This window comes from Myodes glareolus, chromosome 10 (assembly GCF_982192425.1).
Source record: "Myodes glareolus chromosome 10, mMyoGla1.1, whole genome shotgun sequence".
NCBI classification, from domain to species: Eukaryota; Metazoa; Chordata; class Mammalia; order Rodentia; family Cricetidae; genus Myodes; species Myodes glareolus.
In genome coordinates, this window is record NC_142035.1 from 5,106,449 (window position 1) to 5,126,568 (window position 20,120).

Here is a 20,120-nt window from a genome sequence, read left to right on the forward strand (position 1 = left end):
TTCCTCGGCCATTTGCATTTCATCTCTCGAGAGGCCTCTGTGTAGTTGTACGCCCCGTTTTTAAATTGGGTTCTTTTCATGGTTTTAAGAGCTTGAGTCCTTTGTGTATTATAGATGCTGACCCTCTGTCAGATGTAAAGGTGGAGCTCTCCCACATTCTGCAAGCTTACTCTCCACTTGAATGATGGTGTCCCTTGCTATGCAGAAGCTTTCTAGTTTCATGAGGTCCCATTTATTAACTGTTGGTTTTAACACTTATCATATCCTATTCAGAAAATTTTTTTTTCCTGTGCCAAGGAGTTCAGGAATATTCCTGATTTCTCCTCCATCAGATTCAGTGTCCTTGATCCATCTGGAGTTCAGTTGGACCCAGTTTCATTCTTCCACATGTAGCTAAAGGTTGGAGGGGAATAATGGATCAAAAGGGGTTAAATTGGGTGGTGAATTGGAGGCCAGGGTAGAGGAGGAAATACAGAGACAGATAAATAGCACCAAAGACCTTTCTAAAAATTTGTACAAAAACCTACTCTGTGTGTGTGTGTGTATGTGTGTGTGTGTATGTGTGTATGTGTGTATGTGTATACACACACACATATGTAATAAGAACAAAAATAAAGTTACCCTATAATGGTACAGCAATGAACCTACTAGAAAACATAAGTTAACAAATAAAATGTCCAGGGCTAGGAAGGAGTTAACTCTTTTGGAGTTGTTGACAGTGAGGTTCAATAAACCCCCAATCATTTCAGACTATTGCCAATGTGCTATGGGACCATGGTCTGTACCCTGTCACTTGTATTTTAATAAAACGCTGATTGGCCAGTAGCCAGGCAGGAAGTAGAGATGGGGCAACCAGGCAGGAAGTAGAGGCAGGGTGAGGAGAACAGGAGAATTTTTGGAAGAAGAGTAAAGATGCAGTCTGTAGTCATCACCCAAACACAGAGGAAGAAAGATGAGAACACCTCACTGATGAAAGGCACCAAGCCATGTGGCTAACATAGACAAGAATAATGGGATAATTTAATATGTAAGAACTGGGGCTGGAGAAATGGCTCAGCAGTTAAGAGCACTGACTACTCTTCCAGGGGACCCGGGTTCAATTCCCAGCACCCACATGGCAGCGCACAACTGTCTGAAAATGCAGTTCCACAAAATCTGACACCTTCACACCAATGCACATAAAATAAAGTTAAATAAATCATTAAATTAAAAAATGTAAGAATTAATTAATAAGACGCCTGAGCTAATAGGCCAACCAGTTTATGATTAATGTGGACCTCTATGCATTTCTTTGGGACTGAATGACTGCAGGACCGGGCAAGACAGAAACCTCGGTCAACATCAATGCTCCTGGTTACCCTCCAGAAGTTGATGGTAAGACCCTGTTAATGAAGGCACCATATGCTTGAGTCATAAGAACATGAATGTATCAAACTAGTTCTGACCTGGAAGCTTCATCTTAACTGGCTAGCTCTCATCATGTTATAAGCGGCAGTGCAAGTCACCAGAGGAGAAAAGCAATCACCAATTTTATCCAGCCATGAACCTTGTAAACTACAGATGGCATGCCAATGTAGAGCAATTACATCCACATAAAAACTGAGAGATCTTGGGAAGGAATTCTAGACACAAAAGAACAGAGTTAAGCACAGCTTCTTGGTAGCCGCATTTTTTCAGATAGACTCTATTTGAGGCGACAAGCAGAGGCATGGTTCCTTTAAGAGAAATCTTCCTAACTCAGTGTTAGCTGCAAAAAAACTTACATGGCTTCTTTAAGATTCAGCTTCCTGGTTTGTGCTGGCACTTTCCGGAGGTCCTGCACTTAAATGTGTCTGTGAGCAGTGTGTTACAAATTGTTTAATGGTAAACAGACCTGCTGTGTCCCTGGAGCTGGGGTGGTGTACATGGCTCACAGAGGCGGTGAACATGCCTCTGCCATGTTGGATGGGGTGGAGAAACTGACAGGGTTGTGGAATTGGTCCTAGCCATGCCCACTTAGCATGAAAAAAATAAAAAGGTGCTCCTGGTCAGAAAATGATTACAGATATGCAATAAAGACAGATTCAGACAAAAATAAACCTCTAAATGGGTCACATTAGGTTTTAAAATGTACATAGGCTTGGGAGAGAGAGGAAAAAGAGTATAGACAGTTATAAAAAGAAGTAAATAGTTTTAAAGAGACAGTAATAGTATAAAAGAGTACAGGCAGTCACAGATTAAAGGAATAAAGAAAAATAAGCCACATAAAGATGGAAAATATACAGAGTCTGGATTATGTATATTATTGTATTTTCTTTGAATTTTTTGACTGTGAATGAGCTAAGTACAGAGAGACATTTCATTGTATGGACTGCTAAGATAACTAACATAAATATTTTAAAGGTATCCTGACTTTAAAATTTAAGTCCTAGTATATATTACTTTGGAAAAGAGGTTCTGCTTTTGTTTCCACAGAAGATGAGAACCTATGGATTCCTTCCAGACTGGAAGGAATAATAAGACCCCAAAAGGTCTCCATAAACCTTAAGAATATTTTACCCAATAATCAGCAGGAAGTAGTCTCAAAAACTACTCGCAAATTCCCAAAATGATTGTTTATGAATATTTGTTTTCATTTAAAGGGAGCTATGATATAGAAATGAATACTTTATATTGGTATGGCTCTTGGTCTATTGATACAAATTTAAGGTCAATTTTGTTACACTGTGAATATGTATTTCTCCTCTTATTTGTGCAGTTCATTTAAAAATGTAATATATAGTTAAGAAATACAGATTAATAGATAGTCATCTATAATAATCAAATCTGTAGTCATGTTAGTCAGGTTTTCTAAATGTACAGAGCTATATTTCAGATGGATAGGTATTCTTCAACTTTTTCAAAGACCTACCGAATATGGCATTTAAAATGTTTTAAGATTTTAAACTTTTCTCAATAATGAGACATATCTGCTTCTGGCAGCACCAATTACTTCAGAGAGGTTGATAAACATTGAAAAAACTTGTTATGAAATTTGTCTTCAATGTGACAAGGTTAGTCATTTGGGTAAGAAACTGTTCTGGCCTGGACTATTTGATAGTCCAGAATATGCAGGATATGCAGGATCCACAGAAAAGTGACTGCTGAACTTTCCAAAAGATGGGATGGTCCTTCAGGGTTCCTGCTTCACAGAAGAAACTGCCAGACATTCTGCAGGACACAGAAGAAAGCAACTGATAAACTTTGCCATTACAAGGCAGAACAGATCTTCAAATTTCCTGTTTCATGGAAAAGTCTGCTGGACACTAAGGGCCTGAAGTGTAGGTTGAAAATGGATGTCCCAACATTACAGAACTTTGGGTGACTGTCCAGGCAGCAAAATGTCTCTGTCAATTGTAGAACTTTGGAAGTTGCTTACAGTGCACTCCCTGTTGTTCACTTAAGTAATATTATATCCTTCTGGGGTCTTTGATGGAGTTAAGAATAGACAGTTGTAAGTATAGTTTTCTTTAGTTATGATAAAAGATAAGTTAAATATAAAACTTTAGACTCACAAAAAATAGGATAGATGATAGAGTACGTTCCTTAATTTGCCAAATATAAATGAACTCAATATTGTAACTATAATTCTTACTTGATAGCTGTTTTGTATATGTAATTTTACTATGTTAAAGTTAAAAATCTTCCTTTTTAATTGGACAGAAAAGGGGGGATAATGTAGGATGTCCTTCTGTATATGTGTTGCTTTTATTTGTTGATGACTAAAGCTTTTTGGCCCAATGACTTAGCAGAGTAAAGCCAGGCAGGAAATCAGAACAGAGATAGAGAGAAAGTAGGTGGAGTTAAGAAGACACCATGTAGCTGCTGAAGGAGACAGATGCCCCAGAAACTTTCCTGTAAGCCACAGCATCATGGCAATACACTGATTAATAGAAATGGGTTGATTTAAGATTTAAGAGTTAGCCAATAGGAAGCCTGAGCTAATAGGTCAAGCAGTTTTGTAATTATGTGATTATTCGAGTCTGAGCAGTTGGGAAGTGAGCAAGCAGTCTTCACCTACCTTCCCTCTAGTTAAATTTCCTTAATCATGAATTCCTTTGACTAGACCAGCAGTTCTCAACCTGTGGGCCGTGACCCCTTTGGGGATAACTGACCCTTTTACAGGGGTTGCAGATCAGATATTCTGTATATCAGATATTTATATTACAATTCACAATAGCAGTAAAATTACAGTTATGAAGTAACAATGAAAATAAGTTTATGGTTGGGGTCACCACAGCATGAAGAACTGTATTAAAGGGTTGCAGCATAAGGAAGGTTGAGAACCACAGGTCTAGGGGCAAGGTGGTAGGTTTTTGACATTTGTCCCCTGTCCTTAGGAAGATCGTTTTCGTGGGCATGCAAGTCTGTGAAGATGATCTGTTTATCCCTCCTGTTTTCAGTGTTCTACAGATTCAAGTACTGATTTCTTATCATTAACCTTGCTTGGTGCTCACTGCACCAATGGCTTGATGTCCTTTGTCGCTGTCCTTTGCCATTGGGGGAATTTATCAGACTTTTCCCTCACCTGTTGCTCATCTGCTTTCCCTCCGCCCCTTCTGAGGGGCATCACTTAATCCTTCTTAATGTCTATCCTGTGTCTTTCGTCCCTCTGTTGACTTCTCTGTCCTACTATTTCTTTTCTGACTTTAAGGTTATTTCTTTATACCAATCTTCCATTGTAATGCTCTCCTTTTCAACAACATCTAATCTGCTGCAGCAGTTACATTTATACTTTTATTTATTCAAGATCACTGGGTACTCTTCATACTTTCTTAGTGATTTTTATAGCCTTGTGTTGCTTGTTCAGTTTTAGAATTCTCATACCTTATTTCATTAGGGGCTTCATATATATCTTTATGTGTTCTGTGATAAAGAATTCCAGTAGCTGGTGTTCTTTGGATGTGAGCCTTTTGTTTCTGCTAACCTTTGCTCCACATAAGATTCTGACCTGTGTCTTTGGTGATCTTTAATTGAAAATTCATATTTTCTTGCTTTTCTTAGAAAATCTTGGACTCTGAAATGATGATGCTTTCCTAAGAGGCCATTAATGTTTGCTTCTTCCAGGAGCCAAGAGACATCAAGAACCTAAGACTAGTCTAGCCCCATACCCCACCATCACCACATGGGCAAGGCCAACATTTCCATTTACCCCCAGAAAGGTTTCCACTGGTCCCATTTCAGTAGTCTTTGGGGTCTAGAGTGTTCAGATGATTCCTTGTGTACCATGGAATCCCTCTGACTATTTAGATCACTTTTACAGAGATAGAATGCCAAACCACACTTCTTAGCACTCTAAGAGAACAAATTACAGGCACCTGTGTGCAAGCCTATGGGAGAGCAAGAGGTCATTGCTACCCTTCAGCTAGGACATGGTAGGGTAGAGTTAGAGCAGTGTCTGGTAAGATACACAGAGGGGTAGGTGGGCTCCCAGAAACAAAGCAGCTGATTATTATTATTATTATTATTATTATTATTATTATTATTATTATTATCATCATCTGCTGCTACTTCTGCCCTTACATAGAACAAAAAGTATAGCTAACCAGGGGCTGTAATTTCTTTTCTACCTTCATCTGCTAGATCGGTAGAAACCAAAGCACCATTTTCATGTGTGATGGTCCACGTCTGTCATCCTGGTACCTGGGGATCTGAAACAGAGTTCAGATAGAGTTTGAAGCCACCCTCAGCAATCCACTAAGATCTTCTTTCAAAAATATGTACACATCATGTTTACATTTGATGGTCTCTGGTGTGGCCGGAGGTGGATGTGTGTAGCTATTCCCACACATCTCCAGGAGAGAAGAAATTAAAACAGCATTCTTAGAGGCCAATGTGGCCACACTCACTCATGGTCATTGCACACATAGCTTCTTTGTGAGGGGGATAAAAATGGCATATGAAAACTTCACACCAAGAAACACTGAAAAGGCTATCCAGTGTATTGTTCTTCATAAAAGAAAAAGGAAGCAAGAGTCAGGGGTAGGAATGGCCCACAGTCTAACAGCCATCAACAGAGGAACAGTTCATTAAATCACGGTTCATCCAGATGTTACAATTTTGCCTTTTCCACACAGAGATAAGTCTAAAATGAAAGGCTGTCTCTGATAATTTAAGTATAAAAAGCAAAGGGTAGAACGATGTGTATGAAAAGATTGCATGCATAAAAATATTTTAATAGCCAAATAAAAAACACATGCATATATATAGGCAAGGATGGGGCGGAGAGGCTGTTTCCTGGGAGAATGGATGAGAAACCGTGAATGTGATTCACTGCGCGAAGCCACCAGGGCTTCAGGGGAAGGCACAACGTATGCGACTCACTTCAAACCTATTTCATAGCTTCTGAAAAACTTCACGGCAAAGCACATACTGCTTTTGTTTGGAGAGTTCAGTCCATTTTCACAGGGCTCTTCTTGACGAGGGCTCCTGTTTCCCTCAGTTATTCCATCTCCCTGTTCTGCTGCTTCATTATCTCAGGTTTTCCCCCCACAGACCAAAAACGAATACACACTAGTCCCTCTAGCCAAAAATAAATTTAAAAATTAAAATAAAAAATAAATTTCTGCAAAGATATCTAAAATCTGTTATTAGATTAAAACAGGAGATTTCGGGATGACCCATTTTGTGAAGATTTTTATATGTGTATGAAAAAGAAAACACTAGAAAGATCTATCCACTCTGTCGCAGCGAATGGCGTGCTCTCCAAGAGAATCCCGGCAGAGACAGGACTCGGAGATGACCTGACACCCTTACGACAGGCTCAAGAAGGAACAGGCCCACGTGCTAGCTTTTTTCTGTATTTTCTATTGCCCCCGATATGGGGAATAAAATAGCTTGAGTGAAAATAACAAGCCACAGTATACTACGTCTCTTCTGTGTGCCTCTGCTCTGGCCTGCCTTCTCCATCTCCCAGAACACAGCAGCCCTCACCTATGCACACGTGGCACAACAAGACCAGAAGATTTTCCATTCGGGCCTAAGTAAATGCCATGTGTGTCATCTGCAGCCCCAGTGACCAAAAGCGCTCCCTCCAGAGTTCTCAGCCTAGGGATGCCGTCTCCAGCTGTCTTCCCACACTCCATTCTCACCTGTGTATGTCTTGTGGCGAGAATTGGCCCCAGCCCGTACCTTCTCAAATAGTACATCCCCAAAACAGAACTTGTCCCCAGTTAATCTGAGGAGAAGCACCCTGTGTTCCCTGACTAACGACCTACACGCATGTCACACCCTTGCTCAGGTTGTTTTCCTATCTGCTGCCTCTGACTCTCTGTTCTTTGATGGCCTGGACCCCGACAGACATACCACGTCATCCTTAACACAAGCAACAGGGGCCTCAGAGCCTTGGCCTCCAACCACCTGCGACTGTGGATCATCAAGCCCATGTGATATTTTCTGATCACTGTGGTCCTAAAATTGAATCAACATTTCCCTTCCAATCATAGAACTCATTTTCACTTAACTTATTTTTAAAAATAATCTATCGGTCTCCACCTTCACTTTGTCCTAACACCACTGCAGGCTGAATGTGGCAATTATTGAATAGATCAAAAGAGACAAGAAAGTAATCAAATGTACTATGTCCATCCTGGTTCCCTGGAGTCAGAGGTGTGTGCGCATGGACACACATACATGCATGCACACCCACATACACACACAAGCACGCACACCATGGGCATAATGTCCTCTAGAATGCAAGACATTTGGGAACACACTGATCTTCCCCTATAGTCATTGCCCTGCCCAGAAACACTCCAGAGCCTGGACTCCCAGCAGCCCCTCATCTCTGTACCTTCCCCATGACAACGTCCAGAGCTGTACCCAGCTCAGGACTAATTACATTGTCTTCCATTCCTATGCTCTTCACACCTTCCTGTCACCTTCACAAGTCTGCCCAGAGAGTCCATTACCTGGTCCTCCATCTGTCAAGCCGGTTCTATTTATGTAAGACCCTGAAGGAACAGGCAGTCTCCAAATCCAGACCTGTAGGCCCCATTTGATGAACAGGACATGTACCAGACAGAAGGCTCTAAGAGAATGGTCTACCACTTGACTGGGCTCCATAAACCCTGCCAGAAACATGTCCAGAACTTTGTAGACATACATGCACACGCACACGCACAACAGGAACTGAATCAATGCCAAGTCAAGACCACGGGCAGCAAGCATAAGTGAAAAGAGCCTGTGGTTCCCTGTGGTTCCCAGTGGCCTGGATTTGAGCTGGGGCCTTTCTGTTGACATTTCAATGAGAAAAGTCAGACCTCATTAGGCTCTTACTTCCTGATCGGTAAAAACGATAGCAGACAGAGTCCATGAGTGGACCTGGGCTGTGCAGAGTAGAGCTGTCTAAAGTTATGCACCATTTTGTTGTGAAGGCAGCCATTCTGTCTCTGGCTACTAACCCACTCTGGTTATCTATCTAATCATTGTATGTTGTCCCCTTAGCCAGCCATGAGTCCTGTTCCCCGAGATGACAATCATCCAGGGTCACAAGGGAAGGCAAGAGAGAAAGGCCTGTTTATTGAATATTTAGGAAGCCAGCATATTCCCAGTACCATGTCTGCAACATTCAAAGCCAATATTGTGTCTTTAGGATTCTATTTGTATGGTAATTTTAAAAACAAGGTTCAGACACTCTCCTGAAATTGAAAAACATATTAATTTTCTAGATGGCAAAATAATACCATAATTAAATATCACTATTTCTTTTAAAAATCTGGTAACTCCTAACAAAATGGATTTCTCAAGTATAATATAGGTTTTCCCACAAATTTGTACTCTAGGGATATTCTTTATTTTGAATATACGAAAGAGACCACGAACTTAATCTCAACACAATGCAAGAAAATTTGATTTGCTAGAATCACCATAATTTTCTTGCATTAAAAATCTCTGTGTTTCCTGACCCAAAACCCCCACCCCCTCCACCGCTTTCTAAACATCCTTGGGGAAAGACTCAGGGAGGGAGATGTTTTGTTTCACTGTGTATGGAACTTGCTGGATGTTCTTTCCCGTTCCATTTGCGGCTTTTGTTCTGAGTTGCCCATGTGTCTGAAAGAAGACGGGGCTGGGTAATCCCATTAACCTTCCCCCCCAGTCTCAAACTATGCCCTCTGTGCTGTCCGACATGACAACCCTTAGCGTGGGCGAGAGCATCAACCCCCAAGCTGACCTTCCGTAGGCCTTACCCAAAGTCCGGAACAGAAGGAGGCCTATGGCCCTCGGCTGGAGGCCAACTCTGGAGGAGGCGAGTTCTGGGTTTCCACCCCGACTCCCAACCACCCCAACCGAAGCTCAAGAGGTCCCCCTTGTGTTTACTCCCAAGAACAGCCCAGCCTGTGGTATGTTTTCCCCCAACGCTGGCGCGGCTCCCTGCCACCCCCTAGGTCTTTGAGAGCTCTCAAGATCCAAGATGCCCCAAGAAGACCTCCAATCTCCATGAACTCATGAAGACCTCTAACCTTCTAAATATTCCTGGTAGATGAGAAGGTTCTTGGTCCTTTAGGAGAAGACCAGATGGCCACCAAGGTTCCGAGTCTTTAAGAAAAACTCAGATCTGAGAGATGCTTGCCCAAGGTTCCTTCTCAAGCACTCATTCATGGTTCATTGGGAATCTTTTGTCATCATTCACTTAGATGGATGTCTTGTTTCTTATGGAATACACCACAACCTTGTGACGCTTGCACCAAATTTCTTTTCTACAAAACAATGAAACTGAGCTCCTCTGCCAAGAGCTCCAACAAGGATTTGTTGGTGCCATGGAGACTTCCAGGCATAGATCTGTTCAGCAAACACCATTGCAGATGTCCACCCCTCAGAGCCAAGCTAGTGTCCATCAAGCATGGCCATCCAGAACCATTTCTACCTGGCCACCTCTACGTCCATGCCGAAGGCTGGTTTTGGGCAGCACAGATAATGGATGTCTAAAGACCTACCTAGAGACTGGGAACTCGGCACTGACGAGGCAGAGGAAGCCAGGCTGACATGGTCTCGTCTGCTCAACTCCACATCTGGGTGGAGAGGGAAAAGCTCCCATCAATCACCCTGAGGCCTGGGCTATTTTGAAACAGCTGAGCTCTGGCTAGAATTTTCCAGTTTTCATCTGGGGGTAGGGTGGGGAGGAAAGCCCCAGCCCATGCAGAGTAATTAGCATTACCATGGGGCCAAGGGAGAATTTTGATGGGAAGTTTTTGTACTGGAACATTCTTAAACAAACAAACAGAAAAACCTGGTGGATAGGCTAGCTGAGTGGGCCAAATCTTGTCTCCCCAAGCCCCTCATTCCTTTCCCATCCCAGGAGCCATGAGCTTCCTCTTCCCTTAGCAGGAAATGCTAAACACGGGAAAGATGTCCCAACGGCAAACCTCTCCCCCTGACAAAGGGCTTCCCACGCACAGGAGATCATGGCCGCAGAGCAGCACCAATGGCAAGGCCAAACTTCATAGCTGATGCCTGAGTTCTGGGGTGCACACACAGCTAAGAGGACGTTGGGGAGCCATGCTGTTCCTTGCTAGCCTTCTTGTGTGGGCCTGTATCTAAAGGTCCCCACGCCCCTTCCATCTGGGAATCAGCTGTTGCAGGTGTCCCATTCCTCCCGTGGTCCTCAGGGCAACTGTCCACTCTGAGGTCACCCAGCAGAGAAGGACACATTCCAAAAGGCCTGAGAAACTGCCAGGAGTGGGAAGTGGGATATGCTCATTCCAGAACATACTATTTCTGAGTTTCCCAGGGTTGAGATGTATACACACACACACACACACACACACACACACACACACCACTCCCCAAGCACAAAGGCCTTGGATTAGATGGATAACGAGGCGCTAAGATCATGAACAAATGAGAGACATGTGAGTGGCTGAAGCAGAGCCAAGCACAACAGAGGGGCCCACAGGCTCTGTGGCGTCCAACTTAGTCTTCATTCTTCAGTGTCTTGTTGGAGTGGTCATTACATGGCCATCTTGAGGCCTTCTCCAGAGAGATCCACTGGACTCTCTTCATGCCTTGTGTGTGGTGATCTCATCCCAAAGCACGAATTTTCTGTAGCCACGGTGAGGGCCGCCCCTCTGACAGCCAGATTCTGGGACTTTCTGAGCATCATCTGCCAGCACATCCGAGTGTGTGCAGGCAGGCCTCCTCTAATCAAGAGCTTATTGTTTGGGTGGGACCTGTTGTTGACACTTTTATTTAAAATATGCTCAAGCGTCCAAGCCGAAACCATTCCAGGTGAATTACCTCAGGCTGAGCATTTGAAAGAAACCAGAGATGTTCTGATTTTCTGTTGGTTTCCTTTTTAATCAAGTACATTTTTAAAAGCAAATCAGTGCTTAAGAGTTGGAGGCAGAAGGATTAGCAGTCCAAGGTCATCCTTGGCTAGTGTATTCAAGGTCAGCCTGCGATGTTTCAGACCCTACTTCCAAAAAAAAAAAAAAAAAAAGAGCCACAAGAAGAAAGGGAGGAGGGGAAGGAGAAAGGGAGGAAAGAAGGAAGAAAGGAAGGAGGGAGGGAGGGGAAGGAGGAAGGAGAAAGGAAGGAAAGAAGGAAGAAAGAAAGGAAGGAAGAAAGGAAGGAAGAAAATCTGATTTATACACTGAGCACAGGATGGGCTGCTGGACCGAAGTTGAGTAAGAGACAAGACCCCATTCATTGGACCCCCTGTTGACACTGCATTCCTAAGCTGGGGTTCTGTCCCAAGCAGCAGCCAACCCGCCACTGGGATAGGACCAACCTGAATCAGAGCTGCAGAGTGTGAAGCACATATCACCCAACGTTGACGTCAGGCTGTAAAACTTGTGCAAGGGGTGCACATCAAATGTCTCTTCCATCGTTTGTATGTAACGTTGGGGGCTGGGTAAAAGATGCTTTTTGACGGCGGCTATTAGAATGCATCAGGCACCCATGATTTTGTATCAGTGACCTGACATGTATGGTGCACAGGTATTTCTAATGAACCACACAGTAGGGCTATAACTGAGAGAGGTTAAGGTTGGAGGGTGCTTAAGCCAGTGCACATCTCTGGGCACAGTAGGCTCTGATGCGAGCTGTGAATATTGGGCTTGGAGCCTGATCCAACCCTTGGCCTGGTCAGATGCTCCCATGTCATCTCCTTCCAGCTGCCTCTCTTTGCTCTCCACTTGCCTGGGCCCCAGATCCTGGGAATACCATTGTGATCTGCCCTTTCCCACCAGCCTGAAAAATCCCAACAGCTGCAAATCTACCTCCAGCCTAACCCTGACAGGCATTTCCTGAGAGGAGGGAGAGGTGTCTGCAAGGCAATGGGCAGTGCTCAAAGGGAGTAGCAGTCGCTCCTGGATTTAACTAAGAGGAGTCGTGGGAAGCAGGACTTGGGCCGTGCTGCTGTAAGAGCTTTCCAGGATTATTTTTAGAGCATAAACCAGGCATTGTGCTGGAAGGGAATCGAAGAGCAAGAAAGGAGAACCAGGTCCTAGTGGGGCAGGCAGACTAGTATAGAGACACTGTGGAAGGAAGGAAGAAGGGAGGAAGAGGAGGGGTGGGAACAGGGAGAAAGGGGAAAAATAAAGAAAGAGAAGGAATGAGGAAAAAAGAAAGGAGTCAGTAGAAGAAATGAGAGAGAGAGGAAGGAAGCAAAGAGAGAGAGGGAAAGGAAGGGAAGAAAGGGGGGACGAGAAGGTGGGGGAGAGGGAAAAGCATGGAGCCCATAGTGGTTCCCACCAACCGTGGACACCCAGGCCTGAGTTCTCATGTCCACATATTTCCATTAAAAGAACATAAGGGCTGATTCTAGGTTGAGTCTAAGAAAATTCAAAGTGAATCCAAAGGATCTTTTGCCACCTGGGAAAAGAGAGAGAGAGAGAGAAAGAGAGAAGGAGAGAGAGAGAGAGAGAGAGAGAGAGAGAGAGAGAGAGAGAGAGACCTCAAAACCTGACAAGGGCATATGGAAAAAGTATTGGCAATGAGCTATAGCACACTTAATGTCCAAATCAGTGGGAATCTGGGAGACCAAACACTGATAATAGTGGCCTACAGCCTGGAAACTGAAGTCCCTACCCAGGAGCAGGTGTGAGCGGACACACTCACTGCACCGGCATTTGGAGAATGGGGCAATAATTCTTCCTTACAGCACAAGTCAGTTCATAAACCCAAAGGGAGTGATGGCCTCCAGTAGCCATCAGGAAACGAGCAGGGCAAGACTTACTGTGACAGGCAAGAGTCTCCTGGAGTCAATTGATAACAAAAGCAAGGCTCCCAGGTCTCCATGATGATCTCCAGGAGACCTTGAGGCCATTAGTAACCACCAAGACAACATCCTCATCTTAGTCATGGCTCGCCTGTGGGGAAACCTGGCAGGCATAGTAATGAAGTTCCAAACTGTAGACCGACTGACTCGGAGCCTCGCAACAGAGTGAACTGGAGTTACTCATCACAGGTCAAACTCAGTCATAGGGAACTCTAGTCCCAGACCAAGTTTTCTCCAAAAATGTCAAGGTTTGGAAAGATTAAAAGCCAAAGGCATGTGGAAAAGATGTGACAATTATATTCCTAGACCCAAAACAGTCATAAACAAGACAGTGCGTGAACCTTGGACAGGTGTTGACTACATTCTCCTTCCTGGTTTTGATCTTCGTTGGGTGTCTGGGTAGATGGTAACCCTCAGAGTTGCTAACCAGAGGCTATACCAGGACCCTACTCCTGCAACATTTTCCAAAATTGTTCCAAAATAAAAAATAAAAAGCACAAAGGTAAATAGAAAGCAGAGAAGTAATTGCTGGTGTGGAAGGGCTGCGCAGGAGTGGGGCTGCGCCAGGATGGCTCTTCCAGCAGAGGTCGGGGGAGGGGCAAGATGCAATGCCAGCCTGCGGGCCAGCACCAGAACAGGTCAAAGAAGAGGTTATATTACGACCTTTCATCTTTGGGACTACCCTGAAAGTGACCGGTCTTGTGGGATCTGGTGGGTGACAGGAAAAATAGAAGTCCATATGCCTCATGGGCAAGGAAGGAAGCTAGGACGGACCCACAAGGACACCAGGGAAACCTGGGAGGTAAGAGGCCATTGTGTGTCCTCTTCCTCGACAATGCTCAGGATCATGGTGGCTCTGTGTAACTGGATCAGTATCTCCAAGAAGGGATTCTAACCCTCATGGGCAGCCTTAGAAATCGAGAACCTGTAACTCTGTGTGTGTGTGTGTGTGTGTGTGTGTGTGTGTGTGTGTGTGTATCATGTGCATGTTGGGTATGCATGTCTGCAAATGCCTGCACACAATCAATCACATGCCTCCATACCCATGAAAAGCAGGACGTCAGTTCTCTTCCTCAGTGTTCCACTCTGTTCCCTTGAGGAATGGTCTCTCACTAACCTAGAGCTCACTCAGTTTTGACTAGACTGACTGACCAGTGAACTCAAGCCAACTTCCTGTCTCCTCCACCACCACCACCACCACCAGCACCACCACCACCAATTGCATTTACAGAAACACCAAACCACATCTGGCTTTTCACATAGGTTCTGGGGATCCAAACTCAGATTTTTAAGCGCACTTAAACTCACTGAGCCTCCTCTTCAGTCTTCTGCTTTTCTGATGACTAGACAGCCAGAGCACAGAGGGTCCCCCTCCCTCACACACACACACACACACACACACACACAGAGCCATCTCTCATCCTACCCGCCTAGGCCTGTTCTCTGGAAGGGATTCCAGCCTCGGGGATGGACGTGCACCCTCTCCAGGCCTCCACTGTTTACCTGCAGAGTGACCTTGGGGTCCAGGGATGAAGTCGGTGAGAAGCAGGCAAGGCCAGTGGATCCCATCCATGGAAAATACATGAATGAGGTCTATCTACAGTAACAGTGAGATTGGCGGTTGCAGGCTTGAAGAAAGGGGAGTGAGAAATGCTGAGTGCAAGCTTCCTTACATGGTGACTGAATATGCTGGGACTAGACAGAGATCGTAGCTGCCTGGCATTGTGATTATTCTAAATGTCAATAAATGGTGAGCTTAAAATGCCTAAAGGGTTAAAGTTTAAGTGGGGTGAGCAGGTTTTACTTATATGTAGACACAGAGTCTCACTACATAGTCCAGGCTGGCCTTGAACTAGTGATAAGAAGTGCATATGCCACTGTAGTTAACTCTGATTATTGTATTAGATAGGTCTTACTGCATTTTTAAAGGTTGTCTAATTCCTTAGCACCCATATTTTAAAAAGAACACCTAGCTACTTGATGAATTCCCAGCTAAGAGACATGCTGGAAGGAAGGAAGGAAGGAAGGAAGGAAGGAAGGAAGGAAGGAAGGAAGGAAGGAAGGAAAGAGATCAATGTCTTAAGAATTATAGCCAAGGTTCCTTCTGTCCTCCACATGTATGTCCACGCATGTGCACATACACATGTATATACACACACATCGAAGAGCTGGCTTTCAAACACACATCTACCTATCCAACACTTGGGGGGCAGAAGAACAAAGATTGTGAGTTCCAGGTTATTCTGGGCTCCAGGGGAAAAATCCCACCCCAAAACCCCACAAAAACAGGCTAGGGATATAGCTCAAGTGGAGCTCCTCTGTGGGTTGGTACTGCGTTCAATTCTTGGTATCACAAACAAACAAGGTTCTTTAGGAGACATCCTGGAAATGACAGCAGCTCAGTCCCTCTACCCCTCTGAGTCTCTGTTTCCTCAACTGTAGGATGTGGATGGCCCTGAGCTCCACATGGCCATGCAGATTGCAATTGGCAGTTCCTAGTAATGGCCAGGCAGAGAATATGGTGTCCCCCAGGGCTGTGGAGTGCCACAGCATGACACAGCGGACTCCCAAGGCACAGACTCTGTAGATATGGGAACCCCAGTGCCTCTCTAGAGCACCATAGCTGGGACTCAGCAAGCATCCACGCTCCCCAAGGCCACAGACATGCCCCATATGGTGTTTGTGCAAGCGGCCTGTCCCTGGTGCTCTAACTCCCGCTAACACATCGGGCCACGGCAGATCATAGTTTCAGCTCTGGGAGCCTGGTCTGAGCAGTTGGGTACTCTAAATTTAATTCTGCAGGTAATTTGAATGATGCTATCTAATTTCAAATGTCCCCACTCTTATGAGTGCAAAAGCAGCATAATTTTTAATTAGTGGGTAAACAGTAAATACTGAACGGCAGTAAAGTGGACAGCACTGTTAATTAAAAATCCATGGTTGATAAAAATCAATTTGGTCCTTACATTCAGGTCCCTGCAAAGAGTTGTATGACCCAGCCATGGCCCCATCTGCCAGCAGTGGTTCATCTAGTTAAGACTTTCCTGGGGGGAGAGAAGGAAAGCCGGGAGAAGAAAATCGAGGTCTGTCCCAAAGCTGTGAGGGGCAACACCATGAAGAGACCATTTCTAACTATTAAGTTGGTTGTTGTTGAATTAAAAAAAAAAAAAAACAAAGACAACCTTTACATTGAGGCTATGGGAAGGTAGCATGGCCGGGCCCTGGGGCTTTCTTCAAGGTCTTCATCATGCTGGGCTGTGTGTGTGTGTGTGTGTGTGTGTGTGTGTGTGTCCGTGTTCTGAAGACAAAGAGGCCTGACTGTATCTCACAGTCTCCTAACGTAATTAAATCCTAATTTCTCATAGAAAAACAACATAAATGAAAACACACTTAGGGGGAAATAACACCTGAGGCTTCGTGACAGAGCGTGACATCTCTTCTTGGTGCCTTCAGGGAGGGGGTGCATGAAGCAAAATGATGGCTTCCCTCCCAACAGAGAGAACATCTCTTCAAGAACCAGAGATTCATGGAGACAACAACACTCTCATTTTCAGAGCCCGTATGCTGTTTCACTGCGAAATGCTAGCTTTATTTCCCAACCAGGCAAATAAGGCTGACCCCTCCTGATTCTTTTTGCTTCCATCTATTCGGCAAATCAACACTTTGCGACAGGTTTCATTGACACCGGTGATGTTCAAATTAACCTGCAGAATCAAATCCGGAGAATCCAGCAGCTTCGGACCATAACGGTGGCTCCAGACTGTGTTCAGGTTGACAGCCAGGGAGAGTCTGTCTCAGTTCTGGGCGCGTGGGCTCAATGTGGATACCCACGCACCCACCACAGTGATGTGGCTCAAGTTCCTTTGTCTTATTGACATTGCGCCAGATTAATTCTGAAAAACTCACCTTCTATCTTGCAAGTCTTCCATTAGTCTTGCTTCCCCAGTGACAAACGGTGGTGTCCATAGACTCTTTGCCCTAGTTAGCTATTGAATTCTGTTTCTCCTGCTTGTCTCCATGATCAACAGATCCATTGACCAGTGGGACCAAGGACCACTCTGCACATGTGTGTCCTATGCTCTGTGTCTCCAAATTGTTCCCGTTGTTCTCAGTGGTGACCTGAACAAGTAATCGTCAGTCTGTCAGGCTTGAATCCGGGCACCCTAGGCTCTGACTCTTACTTTTCTTGCTTAGTGCTACAAACCAAGTCACAACCAACTCCTAGGGTGGCTGCAAACATTGCATATCCTAGAATATGCTTGCTATGAAGCCACCTGTGTCCCTTACTTGACTATTGACACTATCATCACCAGCCACACCTCTCATCCAGTCACAGGGCCTCCAGGGACTCTAGATATGACGCCAGATCACAGGAATGCAAGTCTTCCTGAGACTGCTGGGAACAGAGAGTCTTGGGTCTACGTGTGTACCAGACAGAGCTCCGAGAGGCTCAACGGGCTTTCCCTGGCCTCCCCACAAGCCCAGCTGGGAACCTGTGAAAAGGCAGTGGGAAACAGATGGGAATACACCATGGGAGAGTTTCTCCTCTCCATCCATAGCCTTCCCTGGAGGCCCTGGCTGGCTCGAGCTCTCTGAGTCCCTCCTGACCCCCTTCAGCCCCAGGCTCAGTGGGAAGGGCTGGGTTGGAAAGCTGATGCAGTGGCCAGCAGCCAGGGTCAGGGGCCACGATGACGACACTCACTGCTGTAAAACTTGGACGCTGCTCACACTAGCATTCTGCCGTCTGGGCTGTGTCAGCTGTCCTGACTGGGGTGACAGCTCGAGGCGATTGCAGTTCTTTAGCGGTTGCAGATTTTGCTACTCAGTTCTGAGCAGCAGCTGGGAGCTGAGGGGAGCTGTCCCACGCCCTTGCCAGGCTCTCCTGGGCTTAGGGAAGAGGGCCAGGCAGGAAGTGGTCTACGTGGTTGATCTCTTGCTCAGCTCTAGGCACCCACCATGCACTCGGTGAGCACTGACTGAGTGCTAACTGTGTGTTAGACTCTGGTATGTGTCCCATGCACAGAGGAGGGGACAGTGGCAAGACTGCTGTATGCAGTCAACAAGCATCTGGGTGCTCTCGGGCCTGAGGTGAGCTGAGTGCAGCCTGCCTGAGCCACTGGCATGCGGAGAGCAGGAGAGCCATGCAGTACGCATGAAGCCTGAGGATCTCTGACTGGGGTCTTTCTCCTTTGCAGCTAGCATCATAGAAACAGTTGGAATTTCAGGAGGTGGCCATCTATACTGGGAGCCCCAGTGCCAGCAGCCAGGGCCTAATGGTATGCCCACCACTGTGGTCCTGCCCCCACATCTCAGAGGAACCTGGATCTCCACTAGGTAAGACTCCCCTAAGCTTCCAACCCTGCACTCCTGGGCTTGGAGATGAGTGTGGGCATCGACCTCTATGAAGCTGGGACAATGCTCCCAAGTCTCCAGAAGCTGCCTGCAAAACTCAAGGCTTGCTTTCTCCCCTCTGGGGATGGCATCTGGAGCAGGGAACGGCCAGGCATCGCATCCAACCAACGCCATTAAGCTGAATGATACACACGATACACACGTGGAAACCCGTGACACAGACACTCAAGCTTCCCTCTTGCGTGCTGGTGCACAGGGTGCAGTCAGACGTGCTAAACAGGCAAACTGGGAAGTGTGTAATGCAGATTTGCCATGGCAGTGGCCAAGCAAAAATCCATGGTGTGACAGCAAATGTCCTGGAAGGTTCCTGGCAATGGCGGCATCTGCTCGAGAGAACCCCATTCTTGGATCTGCAGGAAGAGTCAGGCACAGGGCACAACTTGATGCAAAGAAGACAGGAAGTAACTGGTCAGAGAGAGTCTGAGTCTCCACCCAGATCTCCTAGCAGGGCTGCTCTGTGCCCCTCATTTCTGGCAGCCATCGGCTCACTCTTCCTCCCAGGGTGGGAGTTGAGGGGGAGTTCTGGCTTCCCTCACTTACCCCCTCAGGTCTCCCCAGTCCACTCCATCGTGGGGTCAAGGACTTAATTTTCCATGTCCCCCATGTGCCTCCTGAGCTCATGGAGAAATTTGCTTGCCAAACATCTGCTAGCGCTTTGGGTGCTGGGAGGGGGCAGGGCTGAGGCTCTCAGAATTGCTTCTAGCACTTTTCCCAGGCTCTGGGGCTGCAGCCTTACCTCATTCATCCAACTGGGACCTAGGCAGCTCCTGGCAGAGTCACTGAGCGCACACAGGGGAAGGCTGAGCTGTGCTGCTCCTGCCTCCAGCAGCAACACTCTGGAGCAGTTCTAAGAAACTTCTAGAACTTTCTTCCTAGAAAGTCCTCTCTGTGCTCGTTGCTTTCTGAGAGGCATGTAGAAAAGGGTCAGTAGTCTGGGACTATGAAGTCACATCCTGCATGCCCTGGAAAGCAAGTTTGTACCACAGGCCCCATCTGAGGTCCTTGGGTGTGCAGGCCGCCTGTCCTCACTCTCGTCACGGCCTGGCCTATTCACCACTTACTGCTTCTTTCAGACCAACTCACTTCTATTTACTTAAACACATTCATGCATTTTTACAGCCTTATTGGGGTATAATTGGCATACAGTAAACAGCACACATTTATAGGGTAATATAATTATTTTTTTAAAGATGCCTACCATTGCTCTGGATGCAGAGAACAGCCACTCGCCATAAATAAGAAGTAACTGTGAAGAGATTCAGTGAAACAAAACCACATAATTGGGTTCTCTTTAGATTCACGGCCCATCTCAGGCTCAGCGTCTGCTCTCTCTGGGAGACAAGGAAGCTGCGGCTTAAGACTCATTAGCTCTCAGCCAAGGCCTTCTCCTTCATGTTAGCAGAAAGCCTGGAGGAAAAAGAGGAGCTCTTTCTGGTTGGATGATAGCAACCTAAGTCCAAGATACGTATTA

General features: G+C 45.7%; 1 protein-coding gene across 1 annotated transcript in view; it reads left to right on the forward strand.

Annotated features, from left to right (window-relative positions):
• The window catches only part of Apcdd1l (APC down-regulated 1 like), a 63,358-nt gene that overhangs the window by 34,854 nt on the left and 8,384 nt on the right, over nt 1–20,120 (forward strand). Inside the window, exons 4-6 of the mRNA XM_087911401.1 lie at nt 15,680–15,735; nt 17,855–18,042; nt 18,433–18,571. Coding sequence (XP_087767527.1) covers nt 15,680–15,735; nt 17,855–18,042; nt 18,433–18,571 — 383 coding nt within the window. The remainder of the gene's footprint in view (nt 1–15,679; nt 15,736–17,854; nt 18,043–18,432; nt 18,572–20,120) is intronic.